Raw genomic sequence first — 17,217 nt, forward strand, 5'->3', positions numbered from 1 at the left:
AGAGAAAATAATTCTAGAAGAAACCAATCAACTCTACAATCAAGAAGAAAACCACAGATAACCCTAAGTCACAGCTGTAACTAATCAAAACAAAATCTGATTTGATATAAGCTTATTACTTAAGCAGATGCAATCTTTAGGAACACACCCGTAACTGGCATCTGCAGGCGTACGTGATATTTATGACCATTAAGAGTAACACATGGCCGGGCGCGGTGGCTCAAGCCTGTAATCCCAGCACTTTGGGAGGCCGAGACGGGCGGATCACGAGGTCAGGAGTTCGAGACCATCCTGGCTAACACGGTGAAACCCCGTCTCTACTAAAAAATACGAAAAACTAGCCGGGCGAGGTGGCAGGCGCCTGTAGTCCCGGCTACTCGGGAGGCTGAGGCAGGAGAATGGCGTAAAAACCCGGGAGGCGGAGCTTGCAGTGAGCTGAGATCCGGCCACTGCACTCCAGCCTGGGCGACACAGTGAGACTCCGTCTCAAAAAAAAAAAAAAAAAAAAGAGTAACACGTGGTTGACCAAAGTGGCCCAACATTACTACATGCGAAAATAAAGCCTGCTGTCTCCTGGTTCACATTCTTCCCGGGCCCTCAGGGCTCCTCCTCCCAGCCAGGCCTGTGGGCACTTCCTGATCCGCAGGCAGGAGCAGGGAGGCCGTGGGCTCAGCACCCAGTGACAGGAAGGGCTGGTGCGCAGTGCGGTAGACAGGCTGGCTGCCTGGGTTCTTGCAGCCCATCGGCTCATCCCACCACGCCTTCACCCATCTTCAACAATGCTATTTTTTTCCATCAATGCATCACCAGTTTCCACTTTTCACCATGGTTACACTGCAAACCAAGCGCCATCCATTCACTGACATACCATCATAATAATCTTACAAGGAAAAAGGGAGATGAGAGCTCTTCAGTCCAAGACCTTTCTCTAGTGTTGAAACCGGAGGCTTCTTTGCAGTGAGCAGAGTTATGTCCCTTGGCACCATCTCCAAAGGATGGGGACTCCTTCAAACAAACCAAACTTCCCCAAATCACCTTAAAACATTAGTAATGAAGGTTCTTACAACATATGGACAATCAGGACTTCGTAATATCATGTTTAGGTTAAGAACTGGGATTGACATAAGATGCCCTTTGTATGCAAACACATTCAGCAACACCTGAGCAGCCCAGACAACAGGGCACAGGTAGTGCCAGAGGTGACAATGCTCAAAAAGGCTCCAAACAGGATCTAAACATATACAAGAAACAGAGGTTTGTATTCCCTTTAGTTCAGTGAGATGAAGAAGCTAGTGAGGCAGGTGAAGTTCATCACTTCTCCCAACCCCCTCTTCCTTTGACAATCAGCTTGTGAACCAAGGTGTGACCTGGGCACGTGCCTTCATAACTACCATACCGAACCCTGTCCCCAATGGCTGGAAGGTCTTTCCTTACGTGCAGTGCAGTCTAGGAGGGGAAATGTCTACGAGTCATGTAAGAGAGAATGGAGGGAAAGCTGGGAAGCAGCTGAGTGAGCTGTGAGACCAGAGCAGCCACCAGTGTACCCCAAAGAGCACTGGCTGCCCAGCAGGCAAGTCGATCACTAGAGGGACACACACGGGGTGGCCTGGAAGAGCACCCTTATCAGGCCCTGCTTGCAACAAGAGCTGCCAGTCCAGAGCCACACCCAGTGGGAAACGAAGGAAATCTCAGCCCTAAGGCCCCAGCGTGAAACCCCACTTCTGATAACTTTTGAGACTCGGACACAGGTGTGACCCTCGTTGGCCCTCACCACACGCCTCCTGGGTCAACAAACCTGGAAAGTCAATTCCACATCAACCTAAGAGTCTGCTCATGATTTCCAGTTCAGAGTTATTGGGGAGGATCCAAGCAAGTGAAATAACTTCTGACACAAGTCACAGTAAAGGTAAAAACAGACCAAAAATGTGACACATTTTCTCGTACTATCTCCTTCCCAACCAAGTGTGCACTCCCCAGAAGACGGAGACCGTACTCTAATCCACTCCCAACACTGTAACACCTACTGGTCAGATCAGAGCCTCCTGATGGGTTTTTTCCTTTTTCTTGAGACAGGCTCTTGCTCTGTCGTTCAGGATGGACTGCAGTGGCGCGATCTCGGCTCACTGCAACCTCCGCCTCCTGGGTTCAAGCGACTGTCCTGCCTCAGCCTCCTGAGTAGCTGAGACTACAGGCATGCGCCACCACGCCTGGCTAATTTTAGTATCTTTAGTAGAAACGGGGTTTCACCATGTTAGCCAGGCTGGTCTCAAACTCCCATCCTCAGCTTCCCAAAGTGCTGGGATTACAGGCGCTTGTGAGCCACCATGCCTGGCCAGAGCCTACTGATGTTGAAAGAGCTCGGGGAAGAAGGCGGCCAAGCTGTGATGTCCTGACATTGCCTCCAGCAAACGCCCAGGGAGGCCCTGCCCTTTGAGGAAGGCGGTGGGGACAGCTCAGGCAGACAGGACAGCTCTTGAATAAAGGTTCTCATGTGAGCAGTGATGGTGGAACCAAAAACGGAAGATCTCCACATGGCCCTGTCTCCTTTCTTCATGGCACTGTGCATGATCTGAAACTGCTTATTGGTTGTCTCTTCTACTTCAGGAGAGGAGGGAGCATGCTGTCTTGTTCACAGTTGTATTCACAGTGCAGTTGCTCAGTACGAATTTGTGAATGAATGGCACCAGCTTGATTTTCTTCCTTTGAAGGCACTTAATTTTTTAACATGTTTGTAATACACCTTTTTTCCTCTGGAAAAGATTCTGACATATGTAATAATCTCTATTCATTCATTTTGCTTGATACCAGGCAACCTCTCTTTGACTTATGAGTTCACATCATTCTTAACCTCATATAAGTTTTAAATCTTTAAACATTCTTCTGTTATATTTATTCTGGAGTTTTCTTTAAAGACACCAATTAGAGCTGTGCACTGATTCTTTCAAAATTCTTTTAAAACAACTCTCGGCTTGCATCTCAACTAGAACGCCATCTCGCCAGGGCCCCACCCCGAAATGCACGCTGAGGTGCCCGCACCACATTGAGGTGCCCACGCCTTCTGCCCCGCCACTCTCTAGGGGTATTTCTTACCTAAGGCAGGTAACTCCCTGAAAATGGTGACAACAACACAGCACGCTTGCTCCTAAAGTGCTGTTAATTCTTCCTGTTTACTGTCAGTCTCCCCCATATGAATTTAAGATATATAGAAGAGACTTTTGTTCTTGTCTACTCCAGTATTACTGAAATCCAGAAAAATGTGCCTACATAGAATGGGTTAAATGAAAGAATCAATATGAAATAAATACAATAATGAAAAAGAGAGAGAAGGAAGGAAGGGGAGGAAGGAAGAAGGGAGAGGAAGGAAGGAAGGAAGGAAGGAGGGAGAGGGAGGGAGAGAGGAGAGGGAGGGAGGAAAGGAGGGAGGGAGGAAAGGAGAGAAGAAAAGAGGGAGGGAGAAAAGGAGGGAAGGAGGAAAGGAGAGGAAAGGAGGGAGGAAAGGAGGGAGGGAAGGAGGGAGGGAGAGAGGAAAAGAGGGAGGGAGGGAAATCTAAGATCAGAGTCCTCAGTCACATGGTAGATCAGCTAATTTACTAGAAAGAACGAGAAGAGAATAATCAAGGTGGTGTTATCCAATGAGTTAAGAAACATGGGTTCTAGTCTCAGCCTTACCAAAATCTATACAGATCAACTCTGATAAATGGGCCTCAGCTTAAAATAAAGAGAATGGACTAAACATATAAGTTCCTGGTTGAGTCCTAAAATTACATGACCCCAGGAAAAGGGTCAACAGCCAAGGTAGCTGGAGATGAGAAGGAGCCAAAGCAGCATCCCTCCCATGTGGGGTAGAGACACTCCCAGGCAGGCCACACACCCAACACCAGCCAGGTCTGCTGCGTGGGGGGTGGGGTGGGGGGGAACCCACTAGTCACTCACCAGCCAATGGCTGTCAAGGCCATCATAGTGCTCAGAAAAGTTGTGGCCACCACTACCACACAGCGGTGAGATGGGCTCACTCCTCCCATGGTGGAACCAGGCACGCCTGCAACTTGAGCTACAACCTGGACACTTTCTAACAGTCTATAGCTTGCAACAGTGACCCTGGGGCTGCAGGGAAAGTCACCTGGTGCTTCCTGTACCATGTTTAACAAGGTGGGAAGTCTACTGGTTACTGGGAAGATTTCTATTTAAAAGCAGCAGCAAGGTTCGGCCTGTATGTGTATCTAAGCATATGTTTGCTCAGAAAGTTGGGGTCCAGGAAAGCCAATTCTCTGTGGATCATGTGGCCTTTTAACTTCGTACAGGGTCCAGAGAAGAGCAGACTGTGGGAACTGAAATTAAACCAGAGCCCCAGGAGGCAAAGTCCCGGGACTTTTTGTCCCATCTAACAGAGTTCACAAAAGTGGAGGGCAACAGAGAAAAAGAGTATGAGAAAAACTAGGAGAGCATTAACACAGGACAAGTAAAAACAGTGGGAAGAAAGGGTTAGGGTTTCATCTCATGTTGACAAGGACAGGCTGGGAACGAGAATCCTGAGAACTAAAAATAATAGGAAGACCCTGCAGCAGTCACTCAAAGCACTGTTCTTCCTCCATTCTCACACTTCCGTGGACTCCCTCCCTTTCTCTTATGGGAGCCCCTTTCTCTACAGGCCCCTTCAAGGCTGCGGACTCCATGCACTTGCACTTCAACCCCCAGCTGTGCCCAGACAGCAGGTGGAGCCCCTCTGCAGCCGCACACGCCTCCACCCCTCACCACCGCGGCCCTTCTCTTCCTCCCACCCGGTTCTGAACCCGGCTCCGTCCTGTGTCCCCACCGCCACCAAACACACATGGCCTGAGCTCAAAACCTTGATCGTGGTGGGCTGGATCAGCAAAGGATATTAAATGATACAGCAGCAGACAGGAGAAAACTGTAACGAAGGTTGAAGAATTACCTTTATGACCTACCTCAAGGTACCAGCTTCGGTCCAACTTACAAAAGCTACCAGGCTAAAGAACAAAAGGCGGGAGCCCTCCAGGCCTCGTGAGGCACAGCACCACTCTCACCTTCCCCTCACCTTTGAGTCGTAGGCCGACTGTTTGATGACCTCGGGTGCCATCCAGAATGGGGTGCCCACGAAAGTGTTCCTTTTGATCTGGGTATCTGTCAGCTGGCCGGCCACGCCAAAGTCCGCCAGCTTCACCTCCCCGTGCTCAGACAGCAGGACGTTGGCCGCTGCAAAAGAAAGCCAAGGGGGCCCTGAGCGGCGGGGACTTACAACTCCATGCACTGCCACAGGCGCGTCTTCTCCCCGGCTAGGTGCTGAGCCCAATGAGAACAGGCACTGGGGGCTACACTTTTTGTCAGACCCCCTCAAAGCCAGCCCAGCCCAGGCAAGGCAAACGTGCAGGACAAATGGGTGCCGGCACCTTCCCTTGAGAAGGCTTCAGTGCAACCCCACCACTGCCTTCGGTATTTCAAAGGAATGAAAATGGACGTCCTCTTACCTTTAATGTCTCTATGGATTTTCTTCTCCGAATGGAGATAATCAAGTCCTTTCAGTATTTCTCTTAATATAGTAGCGATCTGGGTTTCATCTAACGGGCCAGGTTCTAACTAAGAAGAGAAAAAAATTCTTAAAGTTACTTAAATGATTATCTTATGAACAGTTTGAGATAAAACAGAAACACTATCCATGTTCATGGACAAGGGTAATTAAAACCTGAAATCTTCACTTAAAACACATGATTTTGCCCTGACAATTACAGTCCACTGACAGACACTTAAAAAAACAAAGAGCCCAAGAAAACGGCCTTGCTGAATGAAGCAAAGCGGAGCCAGTGAGGAAGCCGGCGGCCCCGCCTGCACCTGCAGCTGACCACAGGGCGCCCCTCCAGCCATGGCAGGGGCGGGGCACAGGCTGGGGATTTCACTCCAGGAAACAAACAGCCAGAGACTCACAGAGCAGCCAGGATCTGTCCCAACATATGTGGTTCCCTTATCAGAAGGCTCATCCCTGGGATCCAAAAACACCTAGGAACGAAGGCCTAGGAGCCCGGTGCCTCTGAGGATAACCTTGTACTAGAAATTTTTTAAATCCGCAGTTAAAGCTCCCCAACTTGGGGGAATGCAGCTGAAACAGCTTAAATCCTAATAGTTTGGGATTTGTTATATAATCGATATTATATAATAAAAATAATTATATTATCCCTGAGGTAATAATTACCGCTGAAAGCTTTTATTCTCAGAAACTCAAACTAATTGTTCCTATTGACTCCTTTACATCCACAACGGTACAAGACGAAAAGAAGAAATGTCAGGTATCCACATCTCCATTTAAAAGGAAAGGAAAACCAGGGTAACAGGCTCACTTCAAACCAGATGGGAAGCCCCCCCCCCGCCCCCTGCAGAGTGGGGCAGTCAGTCAAAAACAGTAATTCCACGGACGACAGCAGCAAAGCCACCGATGCTCCCCGGAACCACAGAAACGGAGCCGGACAGAGGGCAGATGTCTCATTAATACAGGCAGGTTCCCCCGAATCATGGTCCCCCATTCTTGGTTTTCAGGCGTGACAGTGAATGTCTTCAAAGCCCACACCCACACATTTTAGCCAATGGGAAGACACAATCTGGGGCCTTTCACTTAGTTTTAAAAAGATAAGTTATGTGCTTTAAGCCAAAGGGGATGAAAACTAGGGTGCTCCTCTGCGGGAAGCGTCTTGACTCAGGCGTGCAGGGACAGACTCAGACTATCAGGGACAGACCCCAATAGTCCCCCTTGCATGTCTCAGCTCCTTCACCGGGACGTCCTGTTCAACATCCGGAAGGGCTTGTGGGGCACAGGATGGGGGCAACCGAGACAGCCCTTGTCACCGAAACCACAGCCTGACTCATACCTGGCGCTGCTTTCCGGCTCATGGGTGAGCTGTGCTGCCTTGGCTTGCAGGCCCACCCCGGTCTACACAGCAATCCCAGGGTCAGGGCCACTCTCAGAAGTGGCCTCTCCTCACACACTGGCCTCGATGCGACTCTGGCCTGCCTGGCAGTAGACACAGCTGGAATCCAGCCACCCCGGCCCTCTCCACTGAGGACCCAGGCGCAGAGAATGCACTTGTCGCTTTTAATTTGACCTCACACATATGCTCGGAGAAGGTCAAAATGCCCGTGTCCATCGCCTGCCAGGAACTGTCCCAAATTCCAATTAAGATATTGTCCAAAAGTTACCTCAGACTAAGACATTATGGCACAGACTCTGCTCCCCAGAACATAGTTTTTCCCAGTTAACTGACCAAAAGTCTTTTTTACGAGAAATGCATATCGAAACTACTCTTCTAAAGAACACCATCTGGAAAACCCTGCCTTGTGGTAAGTCTGTTTTCTCCACATCTATTTTTTGGTGTTCGTAGAATGGAGAAATTTTGATTTTCAAAATGAGGAACACAGACTCTTCTCATCACCTGGGTGGAACGTGGGGAGGAGGATAAGATGTCAGAGTGTTTGCTTTTGTTCCCAACCCTGAAGTGCAGGAGAATCCACTCGACCAAAGATCAAAGTCATATGAGAGGCCAGGTGCGCTGGCTCACGCCTGTAATCCCAGCACTTTGGGAAGCCGAGGAGGGTGGATCACCTGAGGTCGGGAGTTCGAGACCAGCCTAGCCAACATGGTGAAACCCCATCTCTACCAAAAATACAGAAAAATTAGCCGGGCTTGGTGGCACATGCTTGTAATCCCAGCTACTTGGGAGGATCAGGCAGGAGAATCGCTTGAACCCAGGAGGCGGAGGTTGCAATGAGCCAAGATCACACCACTGCACTCCAGCCAGGGCGACAGAGCAAGATCCCGTCTCAAAAAAAAAAAAAAACCAAAAAAAAAAACAAACCAAAAGTCACACTAGAGTTGGGTCCCACCTCCCATCTCCTTCTTCACCAAGTCTATGCACAAGCCAACGATCAATAACCTGTGGCTAGACCTGGACTTAACCACCCTCCTTTCCATTACCAAGTCTCCCAAAAGCAATGGCAGAGCAGCCGGCTGTCATCCCCAAAGGGCGCTAAGAAGAAGAGATGAGGAACACTCATGGAAAATCCTTCCCTGGATAATTAAGGGCTGGCTCTGTGATGATTATCTGCATGGTTCTGCCCTTTTAAATCTGCCCTGAACACCATCCAACACTGACTTACATGCCCATGGGGAAAGAGGAGGAAGAGGAGAAAAAGATATAAAACTCTCCCTTATTTGGGGAGAAATCCTTCCTGCATCAAAATCCACTATAAAGGGTATTAAGCTGTTGTCTACCCCAGAGTGCCTCATGAGCAGCTCAGACCAGGCCAAGCTCTCCAAGTCATGGGCTGGCGTTCACCATCGTGACCATGCTCTCCATCATTCAGGCACTTGCAGACTCTTCAAATAGGACCCAGGAAAAAAACCTAGACTACATCCCACCGCTGGGTGACTTCTAACTCCCCCTCCCCGTGTCTGTCCTCCCCTGCTTCGAAGCTCTGTAATAGGGACTATCAGCTGGGCACACAGCCACGACAACAGACCACATTTCCCAGACTCTAAGCAGCAGTCTGTGGTCACACAACTAAGACCTTGCCAGCGGGACAGACAGGAGCAAACGTGCCCCGTGTCCCTGCTTGGTCTTGGCCCTGAAGCACTGGCAGTGAGAGAGGACAATGGCTGAAGACCAAGGGAAGCCTGGGGCTCCAGATGGTGGAGCCACCCACCAGCACAGACCGTGACAGTGTGGGCCAGAGCCACTGGCCCCACGTGCAGGGGAGAAATGAATTTCTATCTTTAGTGAGACACTGTGTTAGAGCTACTAGGATGGCAGCTTGGCCTAAACATTAATGAATATGCCATCTCATTTCTTAAAACCCATGTTGTGGACTCATTTTTTAAGTCTGTCAAACACCTCTGCCTAAGTGACTGGTTTATGCAGCACAGTCCCTTTGTAATTAGATTCCAAGGTTGTCCCTCGGATTCTCTGGCAACGCTAGCTGATCTTTTAACCAGCGAAAACCTCCTGGTCTCAGGCCCTCTGTGGCTCATCCTCACTCCAGCTCCCCCATTCACCTCCCCTGCCTGCACTGTTTTCCTTGTAGGAAGAAACCTTCTAACAAACGGTGTAACTGACCAACCTCACCAACAGAACAAGACTTTTTACGCTGCTGTGTCCAACCGCAATAACCCCCAACGGCCAGAGCAGCTGCTGAGACACAGGAGGCACACAAGTCCATGCCGAATGAAAAATGATTTCCCTCACTAGGCTACAAAGATGGACTGCACTGTAAGTTAGGGTGTCTTGGACTGTGTGATACTACTTACGCTCTTCTAAGTCAGGGCACCCTACAGGCAAGGCGGCTGGAACTAGAGAGATGACTGACATAAGTAGTTTTCAAGTTATATTCCAAGAGCCCGGTGGCCTTAGGATCATATAAACACTAATTTCCATTTACCATTTTATTTTAAATTTTTTTTAATCAACAGACTGAGCACACTCAAATATGTGCATTCAAAATAAAATGTGTACCTATTTTATATTCATGGCTCTTAATAATACTGTCTCTGTTCTCCACATGAGATCCCAAATTTGCATTTTTTAAAAGCTAAAAAGCACCCGGAGAACAGAAAAGGTAGCTGCTAAAGGACGCATCCCCTGCCAGCTGAGGGATGCCCATGCCCGACAGCAGACGTCCACGGCTGACGTCTCAGCAAGCCACCCAAGCAGACCTGGGCTCATCCCAGCCTTCAAGTCATAAAGCCTCTCTGCTTCGTCCTTCGCTCCAAAATGTGGGGCCTGAGATTTACGTATATGCCATGTTGTCTGCCGCCCAATCTCTAACTCGGGACAAAGTCACTTCCCCTCTCCAGGGTGCCCCATGCATCTGTAAAATTCCAGATGGACTTTCAGTTCCCCTCAGCTCCAGCAGACCCCTGCACCTCGAGAGGGCCCGGTGGTGTGGATGTGGGAAAGCAGCAAAGACTGCAACAGCTCCCAGCCTACCTCCAAAACACCCCTTCCCAAGAAAGTGTGGCCTCTTTGAGGGGCTGAGAGCAGGCCAACAGAAAAGGGTAAAAATGGAGAAAGACGACAACATCAGAGGTGGGTAGAGGACACTGTGGGGTCAAGGGAGGCCACAGGCTCTGAGCTGGCAGAGCAAGGGTCAAGGCCCAGCGCTATCTGCTAGCTGGGACCCCTCAACCCTGAGGGTCTCCATTCCGGCACCAATTAAATGAGACGATTAAGGACATTCAAAAAGGAATGTCTGTCCCTTGTCACCAGCACTCCTGAAGCAGAAGCAAATATGGTTTGCTGGAAGTCTCACACCATCTGGGATTTTTAAGTGGAGAGTTTTACCCCCTCCTTCCAACTGTAATGTCTAAAACTTCACCGACTGCAATTCAAAGAAATTCGAAGGTTATCATCCAATAAAATTATTATACCATTTAAAAATGAACACGCTAAAGCATTACTGGAATTGCTCTTCTGAAGGACTTAATGTTGGAAAAAGAGTCCCTGTAAACAACTTCGTATATGCTACAAATGAAATTCACTTAAGATAATAGTAAATCTAATTACATAAAACGAGGTAATTTTCTACATTTCTGTAGTATTTCCACAGAGTGAAAAAATGAAAAGCTCTTTATGTAATGTGAATATTTGTGCAAAGGAACCAAAATAAGTTGTAAAAGTAATCCCGCTACATTGCTGTTTTTCCCCTTTTAATATAATTTTTATACCATATTAATTTTTCTTGAAATCTCCCTTTTTAATACCATTTTTATCAATTATTTTTATGGTTTATAACAGTATTTGATTATGTAAATTGGGTACATTAGCATTCTGGAGATACACAGTTTCAGAAGTTTATCGTCCCCAAAAAACTATCAATTGCTACTATTACTGTGAGAAAGAAGTTTCATCTTCTTTATTTTAGAATTAAATTTTTTGTAGAGATGGGATTTTGCTATATGTCCCAGGCCAGTCCTGAACTTCTGGGCTCAAGTGATCCTCCCACCTCAGCCTCCCAAAAGTGAAGAGACTGTAAGCGTGAGCCGCTGTACCAGGCCTAAGAAGTTTCCTCTCAAAGGGGTGTTCTTTCCTTAATGAATCACATCTGTGTAGACTACACTAAAAAAAACGCAGCTTCCTTCAGCTCTCCCTGCAACTGCAGTGGAAACCACAGCCCTGTCCTCCTGATGGCTGTCTATCATCCAGGACCCAACCTCTAACACTGCAATGACAGATCTGGCCTATCTTGAAAATCACCACTCACCCAAATGCCCTGCACTTACAGGAGGGGTGGGGCAAGAGTGATCACAGTGTCTTCACTGCATAACCACAGCAGCAATGAGACAGCAAGTGCTAAACAGCTGTGCAAATTCGTTTGCATTTACTGTGCTTCAAGGATGACTTCAGCTGTGCTCATGACATATGCCGGTTATCTGTGAGTACTGCATCGAAACCCAATAGGAAGCCATGTTTTACACAAGCAAATCACAGACCAGGATGGTACAGCCACCCTCCACCTGGCTTCCACTACCTTACCTGTGGACTGGAGGCCACAGAAGGCACTTGGGAGAGTTCAGAGGAGACATCACTGGTGCGGGCCAGCCCCACCTCCATGCCCTGGGAGCGGGGAAGTGTGTGTTCCCCTTGGCACGGCCACTGCTCCCACATCCAACATCCGACCTCCATAATCACACCATTCCTTACTTCCAAAGTGAAAATATTATACGCTTATTTTGGAAACTAAGTTGTCATGTGAAATATGAAACAATGGTGAGATAACAGCCCTACAAAAGTAAATAGAACCTGTTTTGGAAAATAAGCTACCAAACTGTTCTTAGGTGAGATAATTCCAGGCATGATCCTTCCTTGCTTCCTTCTATGAATGGATTGATTTCCCATGAAACAAAACAGCTGGTTTCAAAAGTAGATAGATAGGCTGCGTTTGGTGGTTCACTTTTGGAGGCCAAGACAAGGGGATCACTTGAGGTCAGGAGTTCAAGACCAGCCTGGCCACCATGGCAAAACCCTATTTCTACCAAAAAATAAAATAAAATAAAATAAAATAAAATAAAATAAAATAAAATAAAATAAAATAAATTAAAAAAATTTAAAAAGTAAAATAAAATAAAATAAAATAACCACCCAACAACAAAACCACAAAATTGGCCAGGTGTGGTGGCATGCACCTGTAGACCCAGTTACTTGGGAGGCTGAGGCACAAGAATCACTTGCACCCAGGAGGTGGCGGTAGCAGCGAGCTGAGATTGTGCCACTGCAATCCAGCCTGGGTAACAGGGCAAGGCTCTATCTCAAAAAAATAAAAAATAAAAAAAAAAAGTAGACCGATAATTTTTAGTGATATTTAAAAAGCAAAAACACTGAAGGAATAGTTTGGTTCCTTTTTTAATGCAACTTGAAAGAAAGAAAAAGAAATGGATACATGCAACGTATTCTTTAAAACCCAGGTTTCCTGAGAAAAAGGCTCAATATGTATCTTCTGTATCCAGCATAATACTTACTAGATCTAGTGCAGAGCCTCCACCAAGATATTCCATTATTATCCATAATTTTGTATCCTATAAAACAAAAAAAGAAGAGAATCGTTTTCAAAATGAATCCAGGAATTTTTTTTTTTTTTAATAATCAAAGGGTATTTTTCAGTATTATACTGGAGCTAGAAAGTTTTACAAACATGTACCAGCAAGGGAAGTGTGTCAAAGTGAGAACTGTGCAGGGGCCCCCAGAGCACAGGGAAACCCCCACCATGATCTGGGAGGAAGCCATGGAGTGTGCTCGGGGGCCCGCACCTGACTCCAGGGCTCCCGGGAGTGCGTTCCACCCACCGCCCCAGGATCTCGGAAGGAGGACCAGGTGTTTCCATTTTCAGGCCACTTCACTGGGGGGATCCTCAGGCACAGCGAGACCTGAGAACCTGCAGCCACCTGAGGCAGCAGTGTCACACACATCGGGAGAGCAGTGCCAAGGCGAGACCCTCTCCTCTTCCTCCCTCCTGCGGCACTGAGCCTCCCCTGCACCCCTGTCCCCCACTGTGTGTCTCCAGGTCCCTGTGAGCGGAGGGACCGCCTAGCGTGGCTTCTGACTCGCTTGCCTGTTTGGTAGAAGGGCAGCCAATTCTAGCACCTCCCGATGCTGCCACTCTCCCCGCTCAGGGAGCTTTCCAGAAAAGCAGGCCCGTCCTAACATGCGTGTCTGTGTCTTCTCAAGGCCCTGGCTCTCACGGTCCCCAGCTCTGCGCCTACCTTCCCTGTGGTCTCTCTTGAAGCTGCTCAGCCCTCCTGACTTGCAGAGTTCTCTTTAAAAACACAAATCCCAAAGTGCTACTCCCTGAAAAACAAGCCTGCAAACCTGCCCACCCTCCTGGGGGAGGCAGGCAGTGCAGGGCATGGGGCAGCCTGGGCAGGGTCTGGATCCCGACTCCCACTTCACAACCTAGGGGCCTGGGCAGCTGTCTCCTGAGCTTCCGCACGAGGCCTTGGCCAAGAGCCTGGCCATGGCGAGCAGCCAAGAACCCACGGCTGGCACGGGACGCCACCGCCAGAGTGCGGGTTCACAGTGGGTTCACGGGGTTCAGACATCAGCCTGCTTCGCTGCTGACTCAAAAGCTCGATGGTGGGTTTTGCCGGCATGGAGAAAAAGAAAAGAAGAAACTTTTCTGAAGTTCTCTGGTCCCTTTGGGATAGCACTGCGTCTGGCTCTTAGAACACCCAAGGAAGACCCCTCAAGGAAGACCCCTCAACTTGCCCCACTGCAGGTCTCACTGCGCTGACTCCAAATGAACTCACCCTTGGAGAACACATCCCAACTTCCCCGGCATTTTTACTTTTGGAGGTTCCGCAAATCAGGAAAAGGCTTCACTTGTCTTCCCCTCCCCACGCCCCAGGCAAACTTTACTTTTATTATCTACTGCTCTGATTTTCATTTCAGGTTTATTTCTCTGCATTTTCCACTTAACAGCAAACTCAAGTGCCCAGGGACAGTGCTGGTGTGCTTGAGTTCAGCAAATGTTAACTGTGGACCCTGTGACCAACGAAGGGTAACTCATGTTGACTCTGGGAGGCGCTAATGGCAAGATGCACTGCATTTATAAAATGCATTCCTCTCAACATTCAAACTAAATCCTGCCATCTGGAGTTGATTCGATGAGAGTCCAAATAAACAGCCCAAGGTTTAATGTATGTTGAATGCTTTTCAAGCTTTTAAAAGCCCTTGACTACTAAGATAATAAAGACAACTTCAGTCTTGACTGGACAAGCGCGGAAGCCTCAAATGATGTGTCTGACACCCAACTCAGAGGGACAGGCGTGTTGCTCATTCAATAACCACCCAGTCATGGGCACCTGCCTTGAGGAGGCTTGGTGATCCCAGGCTCTGATTTCAGGGAAGCTTCCATCATCAAGAGTGTCCCTCAGCACACCTTCACCTCACACACACGCTCACCTGCAGGCTACTACAGTCCTTGCTCCCGGGGAATGGGCATGCCACAGTAAGCTCTTCCAGGAAAACACCAGTATCTTTCTAGATGGCACGGGAAATCTAAATGGCTTTTCTCCAAGAGACCTGGGAACTTTGACATTTCTACTCCCACTCCCTTTTTAACAGCTGCTGTTTAACTGGTTTCACTGGCTCCCATCCCTTCTATTTTCTGGGCATTAAGTCTGCTCCCAGCAAGGAGGTAATCTCCCCGCCTCTTCTCCCAATGCAGCCAGCTGTGCAATATGACACCCTGGGAAACAATCTTTTGCTGACTTAGGGAACTGAGGGTCACCAGGCAGCTTCCTGGAGCAGCGAGGCACAAGTGACCACCTCCTCGTCCATCTGCACTCCAAACCTCTGCCCTCCTCAGGTCGCTGCTGCTCTCAGTCTGACCGCCAATGTCACTACCTGCCAAGCAAACAAAATAACCTTCACCCTGGCTACCTTCTCCTTTCAAGGAGGCCTAGCAGGACACCTCAACCAAGTTTTCTGTGTCGCCCTGATCCTTCCCAGGACGTGCAAGCAACAACAGAACATCCAGAAGCTCTCCACCCAGAGCAAACCCCGCCTCAGGACCAAGGCCACCTCCTTCCTGGAGAGGAAGATGGAGAAAAAAACACAGCCTTCCCGTTTCCCTCCAGCTCATTCCTGGTAGCAGACGCGCTGGGTGGCAAGGCTACCCAGACAAAAGGCTTACCAGAGGGCACTCAGGAAACCAGCTCAAGTCCTTATTGAGGTCACTGCGTCTCAAACACTGGGCTGGGCCTGTGACTCACACACTAGCATCAACAACCAGGGAGTGGGATATCACGTCAGGAAAAGCTCCACTCTGGGTGGAACCTGCTTTTCAACCTCATTGGGTGCGTCACCGCCCAATGGGTTCACCTTGCCCGCTGCCTAGACAGAGGCGATTCATCAAGACAGGGGAACTGCAATTGAGAAAGAGTAATTCACGCAGAGCCGGCTGTGCAGGAGACTGGAGTTTTATTATTACAGAAATCAGTCTCCCCCAGCATTCGAGGAGCAGAGTTTTTAAGGATAATTTGGGGGGTGACGGGAAGCCAGTGAGCAAGAAGTGCTGACTGATCAGAGACGAAATCATAGGGAGCCAGAGCTGTCTTCTTGCGCTCAGTCAGTTCCTGGGCGGGGTGGGGGTGGCGGGGCCACAAGATCAGATGAACCAGTTTATTGATCTGAGTGGGACCAGCTGATCCATCAAGTGCAGGGCCTGCAAAATATCTCAGGAACTGATCTTTGGAGCAGTTTAGAGTGGGTCAGAATCTTGTAGCCCCCAGCTGCATGACTCCTAAACCATAATTTCCAATCTTGTGGCTAATGTTAGTCCTACAAAAGCAGTCTGGTACCCAGGCAAGAAGGCGGTCTGCTTTGGCAAAGGGCTGCTACCGTCTTTGTTTAAACTGTAAGTTTCTCCCAAAGTTAGGTCAGCCTATGCCCAGAAATGAACAAGGACAGCTTGGAGGTTAGAAGCAAGATGGAATCAGTTAAGTTCGATCTCTTTCACTGTCTCAGTCATCATTTTGCAAAGGCAGTTTCAGGTGTGCAACCATTCCAGCTGCTGAAGGTTGGCCCAGGGGACTGCATGGAGCCCGCTAGACACAGGCAACAGCTCACCCCTGCCTGGCATCCCTGGGGCTCTCTTCCCGTGCGCCGCATGCACCAGCCACTAACAGAGGAGGACCCCAACACCCAACGCTAACCACGAAGGATGGCAGCTTTCCCCTCCTTCCCATGGAAATGGGAGGAAGTGGAGGAGGGGCGGGGACAGGAACACATGGACACAGGGAGGGGAACATCACACACTGGGGCCTGTCGGGCGGTGGGGAGCTAGGGGAGGGATAGCATTAGGAGAAATACCTAATGTAGATGACAGGCTGATGGGTGCAGCAAACCACCATGGCATGTGTATACCTATGTAACAAACCTGCACATTCTGCACATGTATTCCAGAATTTAAAAAAAAAAAAATTAAAGAAAGAAAAATGGGACAGAGTAAAGGCTGGGTCTCAGTCTTCTGGTGCCCACAATGTGGGCCGCACTCACACCACGCCCCTGCAGCACTGCACTGGCAAGGCAGGACAACAGACAGTCAACACGGGCGCCAGGAGAGGGCCCTGAAATGTGCCTCCGTTGAGATCACAAAGAATCGTTTCTACCACCAACAATCCGAAGGAAGAAACATTCAAAGGCGAACACACGGATAAGCTTGAGAAAGCAAGAGACAGGCTTTGGGGGCTGCAGGCAAGGCTCTCGTTTTCAGCCACACCAGGGGTCCTCCACCCCAGCACTGACTTCTGGGGCTGCTCAGGTCTGTTGCAGGCCTCCCCATGCACTGCAGGGTGTTTAGCAGCACCCCGGGCTCTGCCCATTAGATGCCGGTGACACACCCCAGGTTCTGATAACGTCGTCAGTGTCCCCCAAGGAAAAAATCACCCAACTGAAAACCCCTGAACTACACCCACGATGGACGCTGACAAGTATGACATGGTTCCTGGGCCAGAAGCACTGTTCAGCCATTCTTCCTCAGCTTGGCTTATACACTGAAACTCCGGCAGCAGGAAGATCAGCATTCACCAGGAGACATCAGGCAAGTCATTTAAACCCTGTAAATTCTTCATCCACAACAAGATGGGAATCAGATCTGTGCTTCCAACCTCACAGTTCCCAGTGACAATTAAATGAGATAATGAGTAGGAAAGCACTTGGCAAA

At 48.9% G+C, this 17,217-nt stretch overlaps 1 protein-coding gene across 3 annotated transcripts in view; it reads right to left on the reverse strand.

Moving 5' to 3' along the window:
* Positions 1-17,217, reverse strand: part of STK24 (serine/threonine kinase 24) — a 125,931-nt gene that overhangs the window by 18,346 nt on the left and 90,368 nt on the right. For 2 of the 3 annotated variants that reach the window (XM_025364262.1, XM_025364261.1), the window contains exons 3-5: positions 12,515-12,571; positions 5,487-5,595; positions 5,057-5,214 (exon numbers count right to left, since the gene is read on the reverse strand). In XM_025364262.1, coding sequence (XP_025220047.1) covers positions 5,057-5,214; positions 5,487-5,595; positions 12,515-12,571 — 324 coding nt within the window. The remainder of the gene's footprint in view (positions 1-5,056; positions 5,215-5,486; positions 5,596-12,514; positions 12,572-17,217) is intronic. The other variant, XM_025364263.1, reaches the window with a different exon arrangement.

The sequence above is a fragment of the Theropithecus gelada genome, chromosome 17 (genome assembly GCF_003255815.1).
Source record: "Theropithecus gelada isolate Dixy chromosome 17, Tgel_1.0, whole genome shotgun sequence".
Taxonomy (NCBI): Eukaryota; Metazoa; Chordata; class Mammalia; order Primates; family Cercopithecidae; genus Theropithecus; species Theropithecus gelada.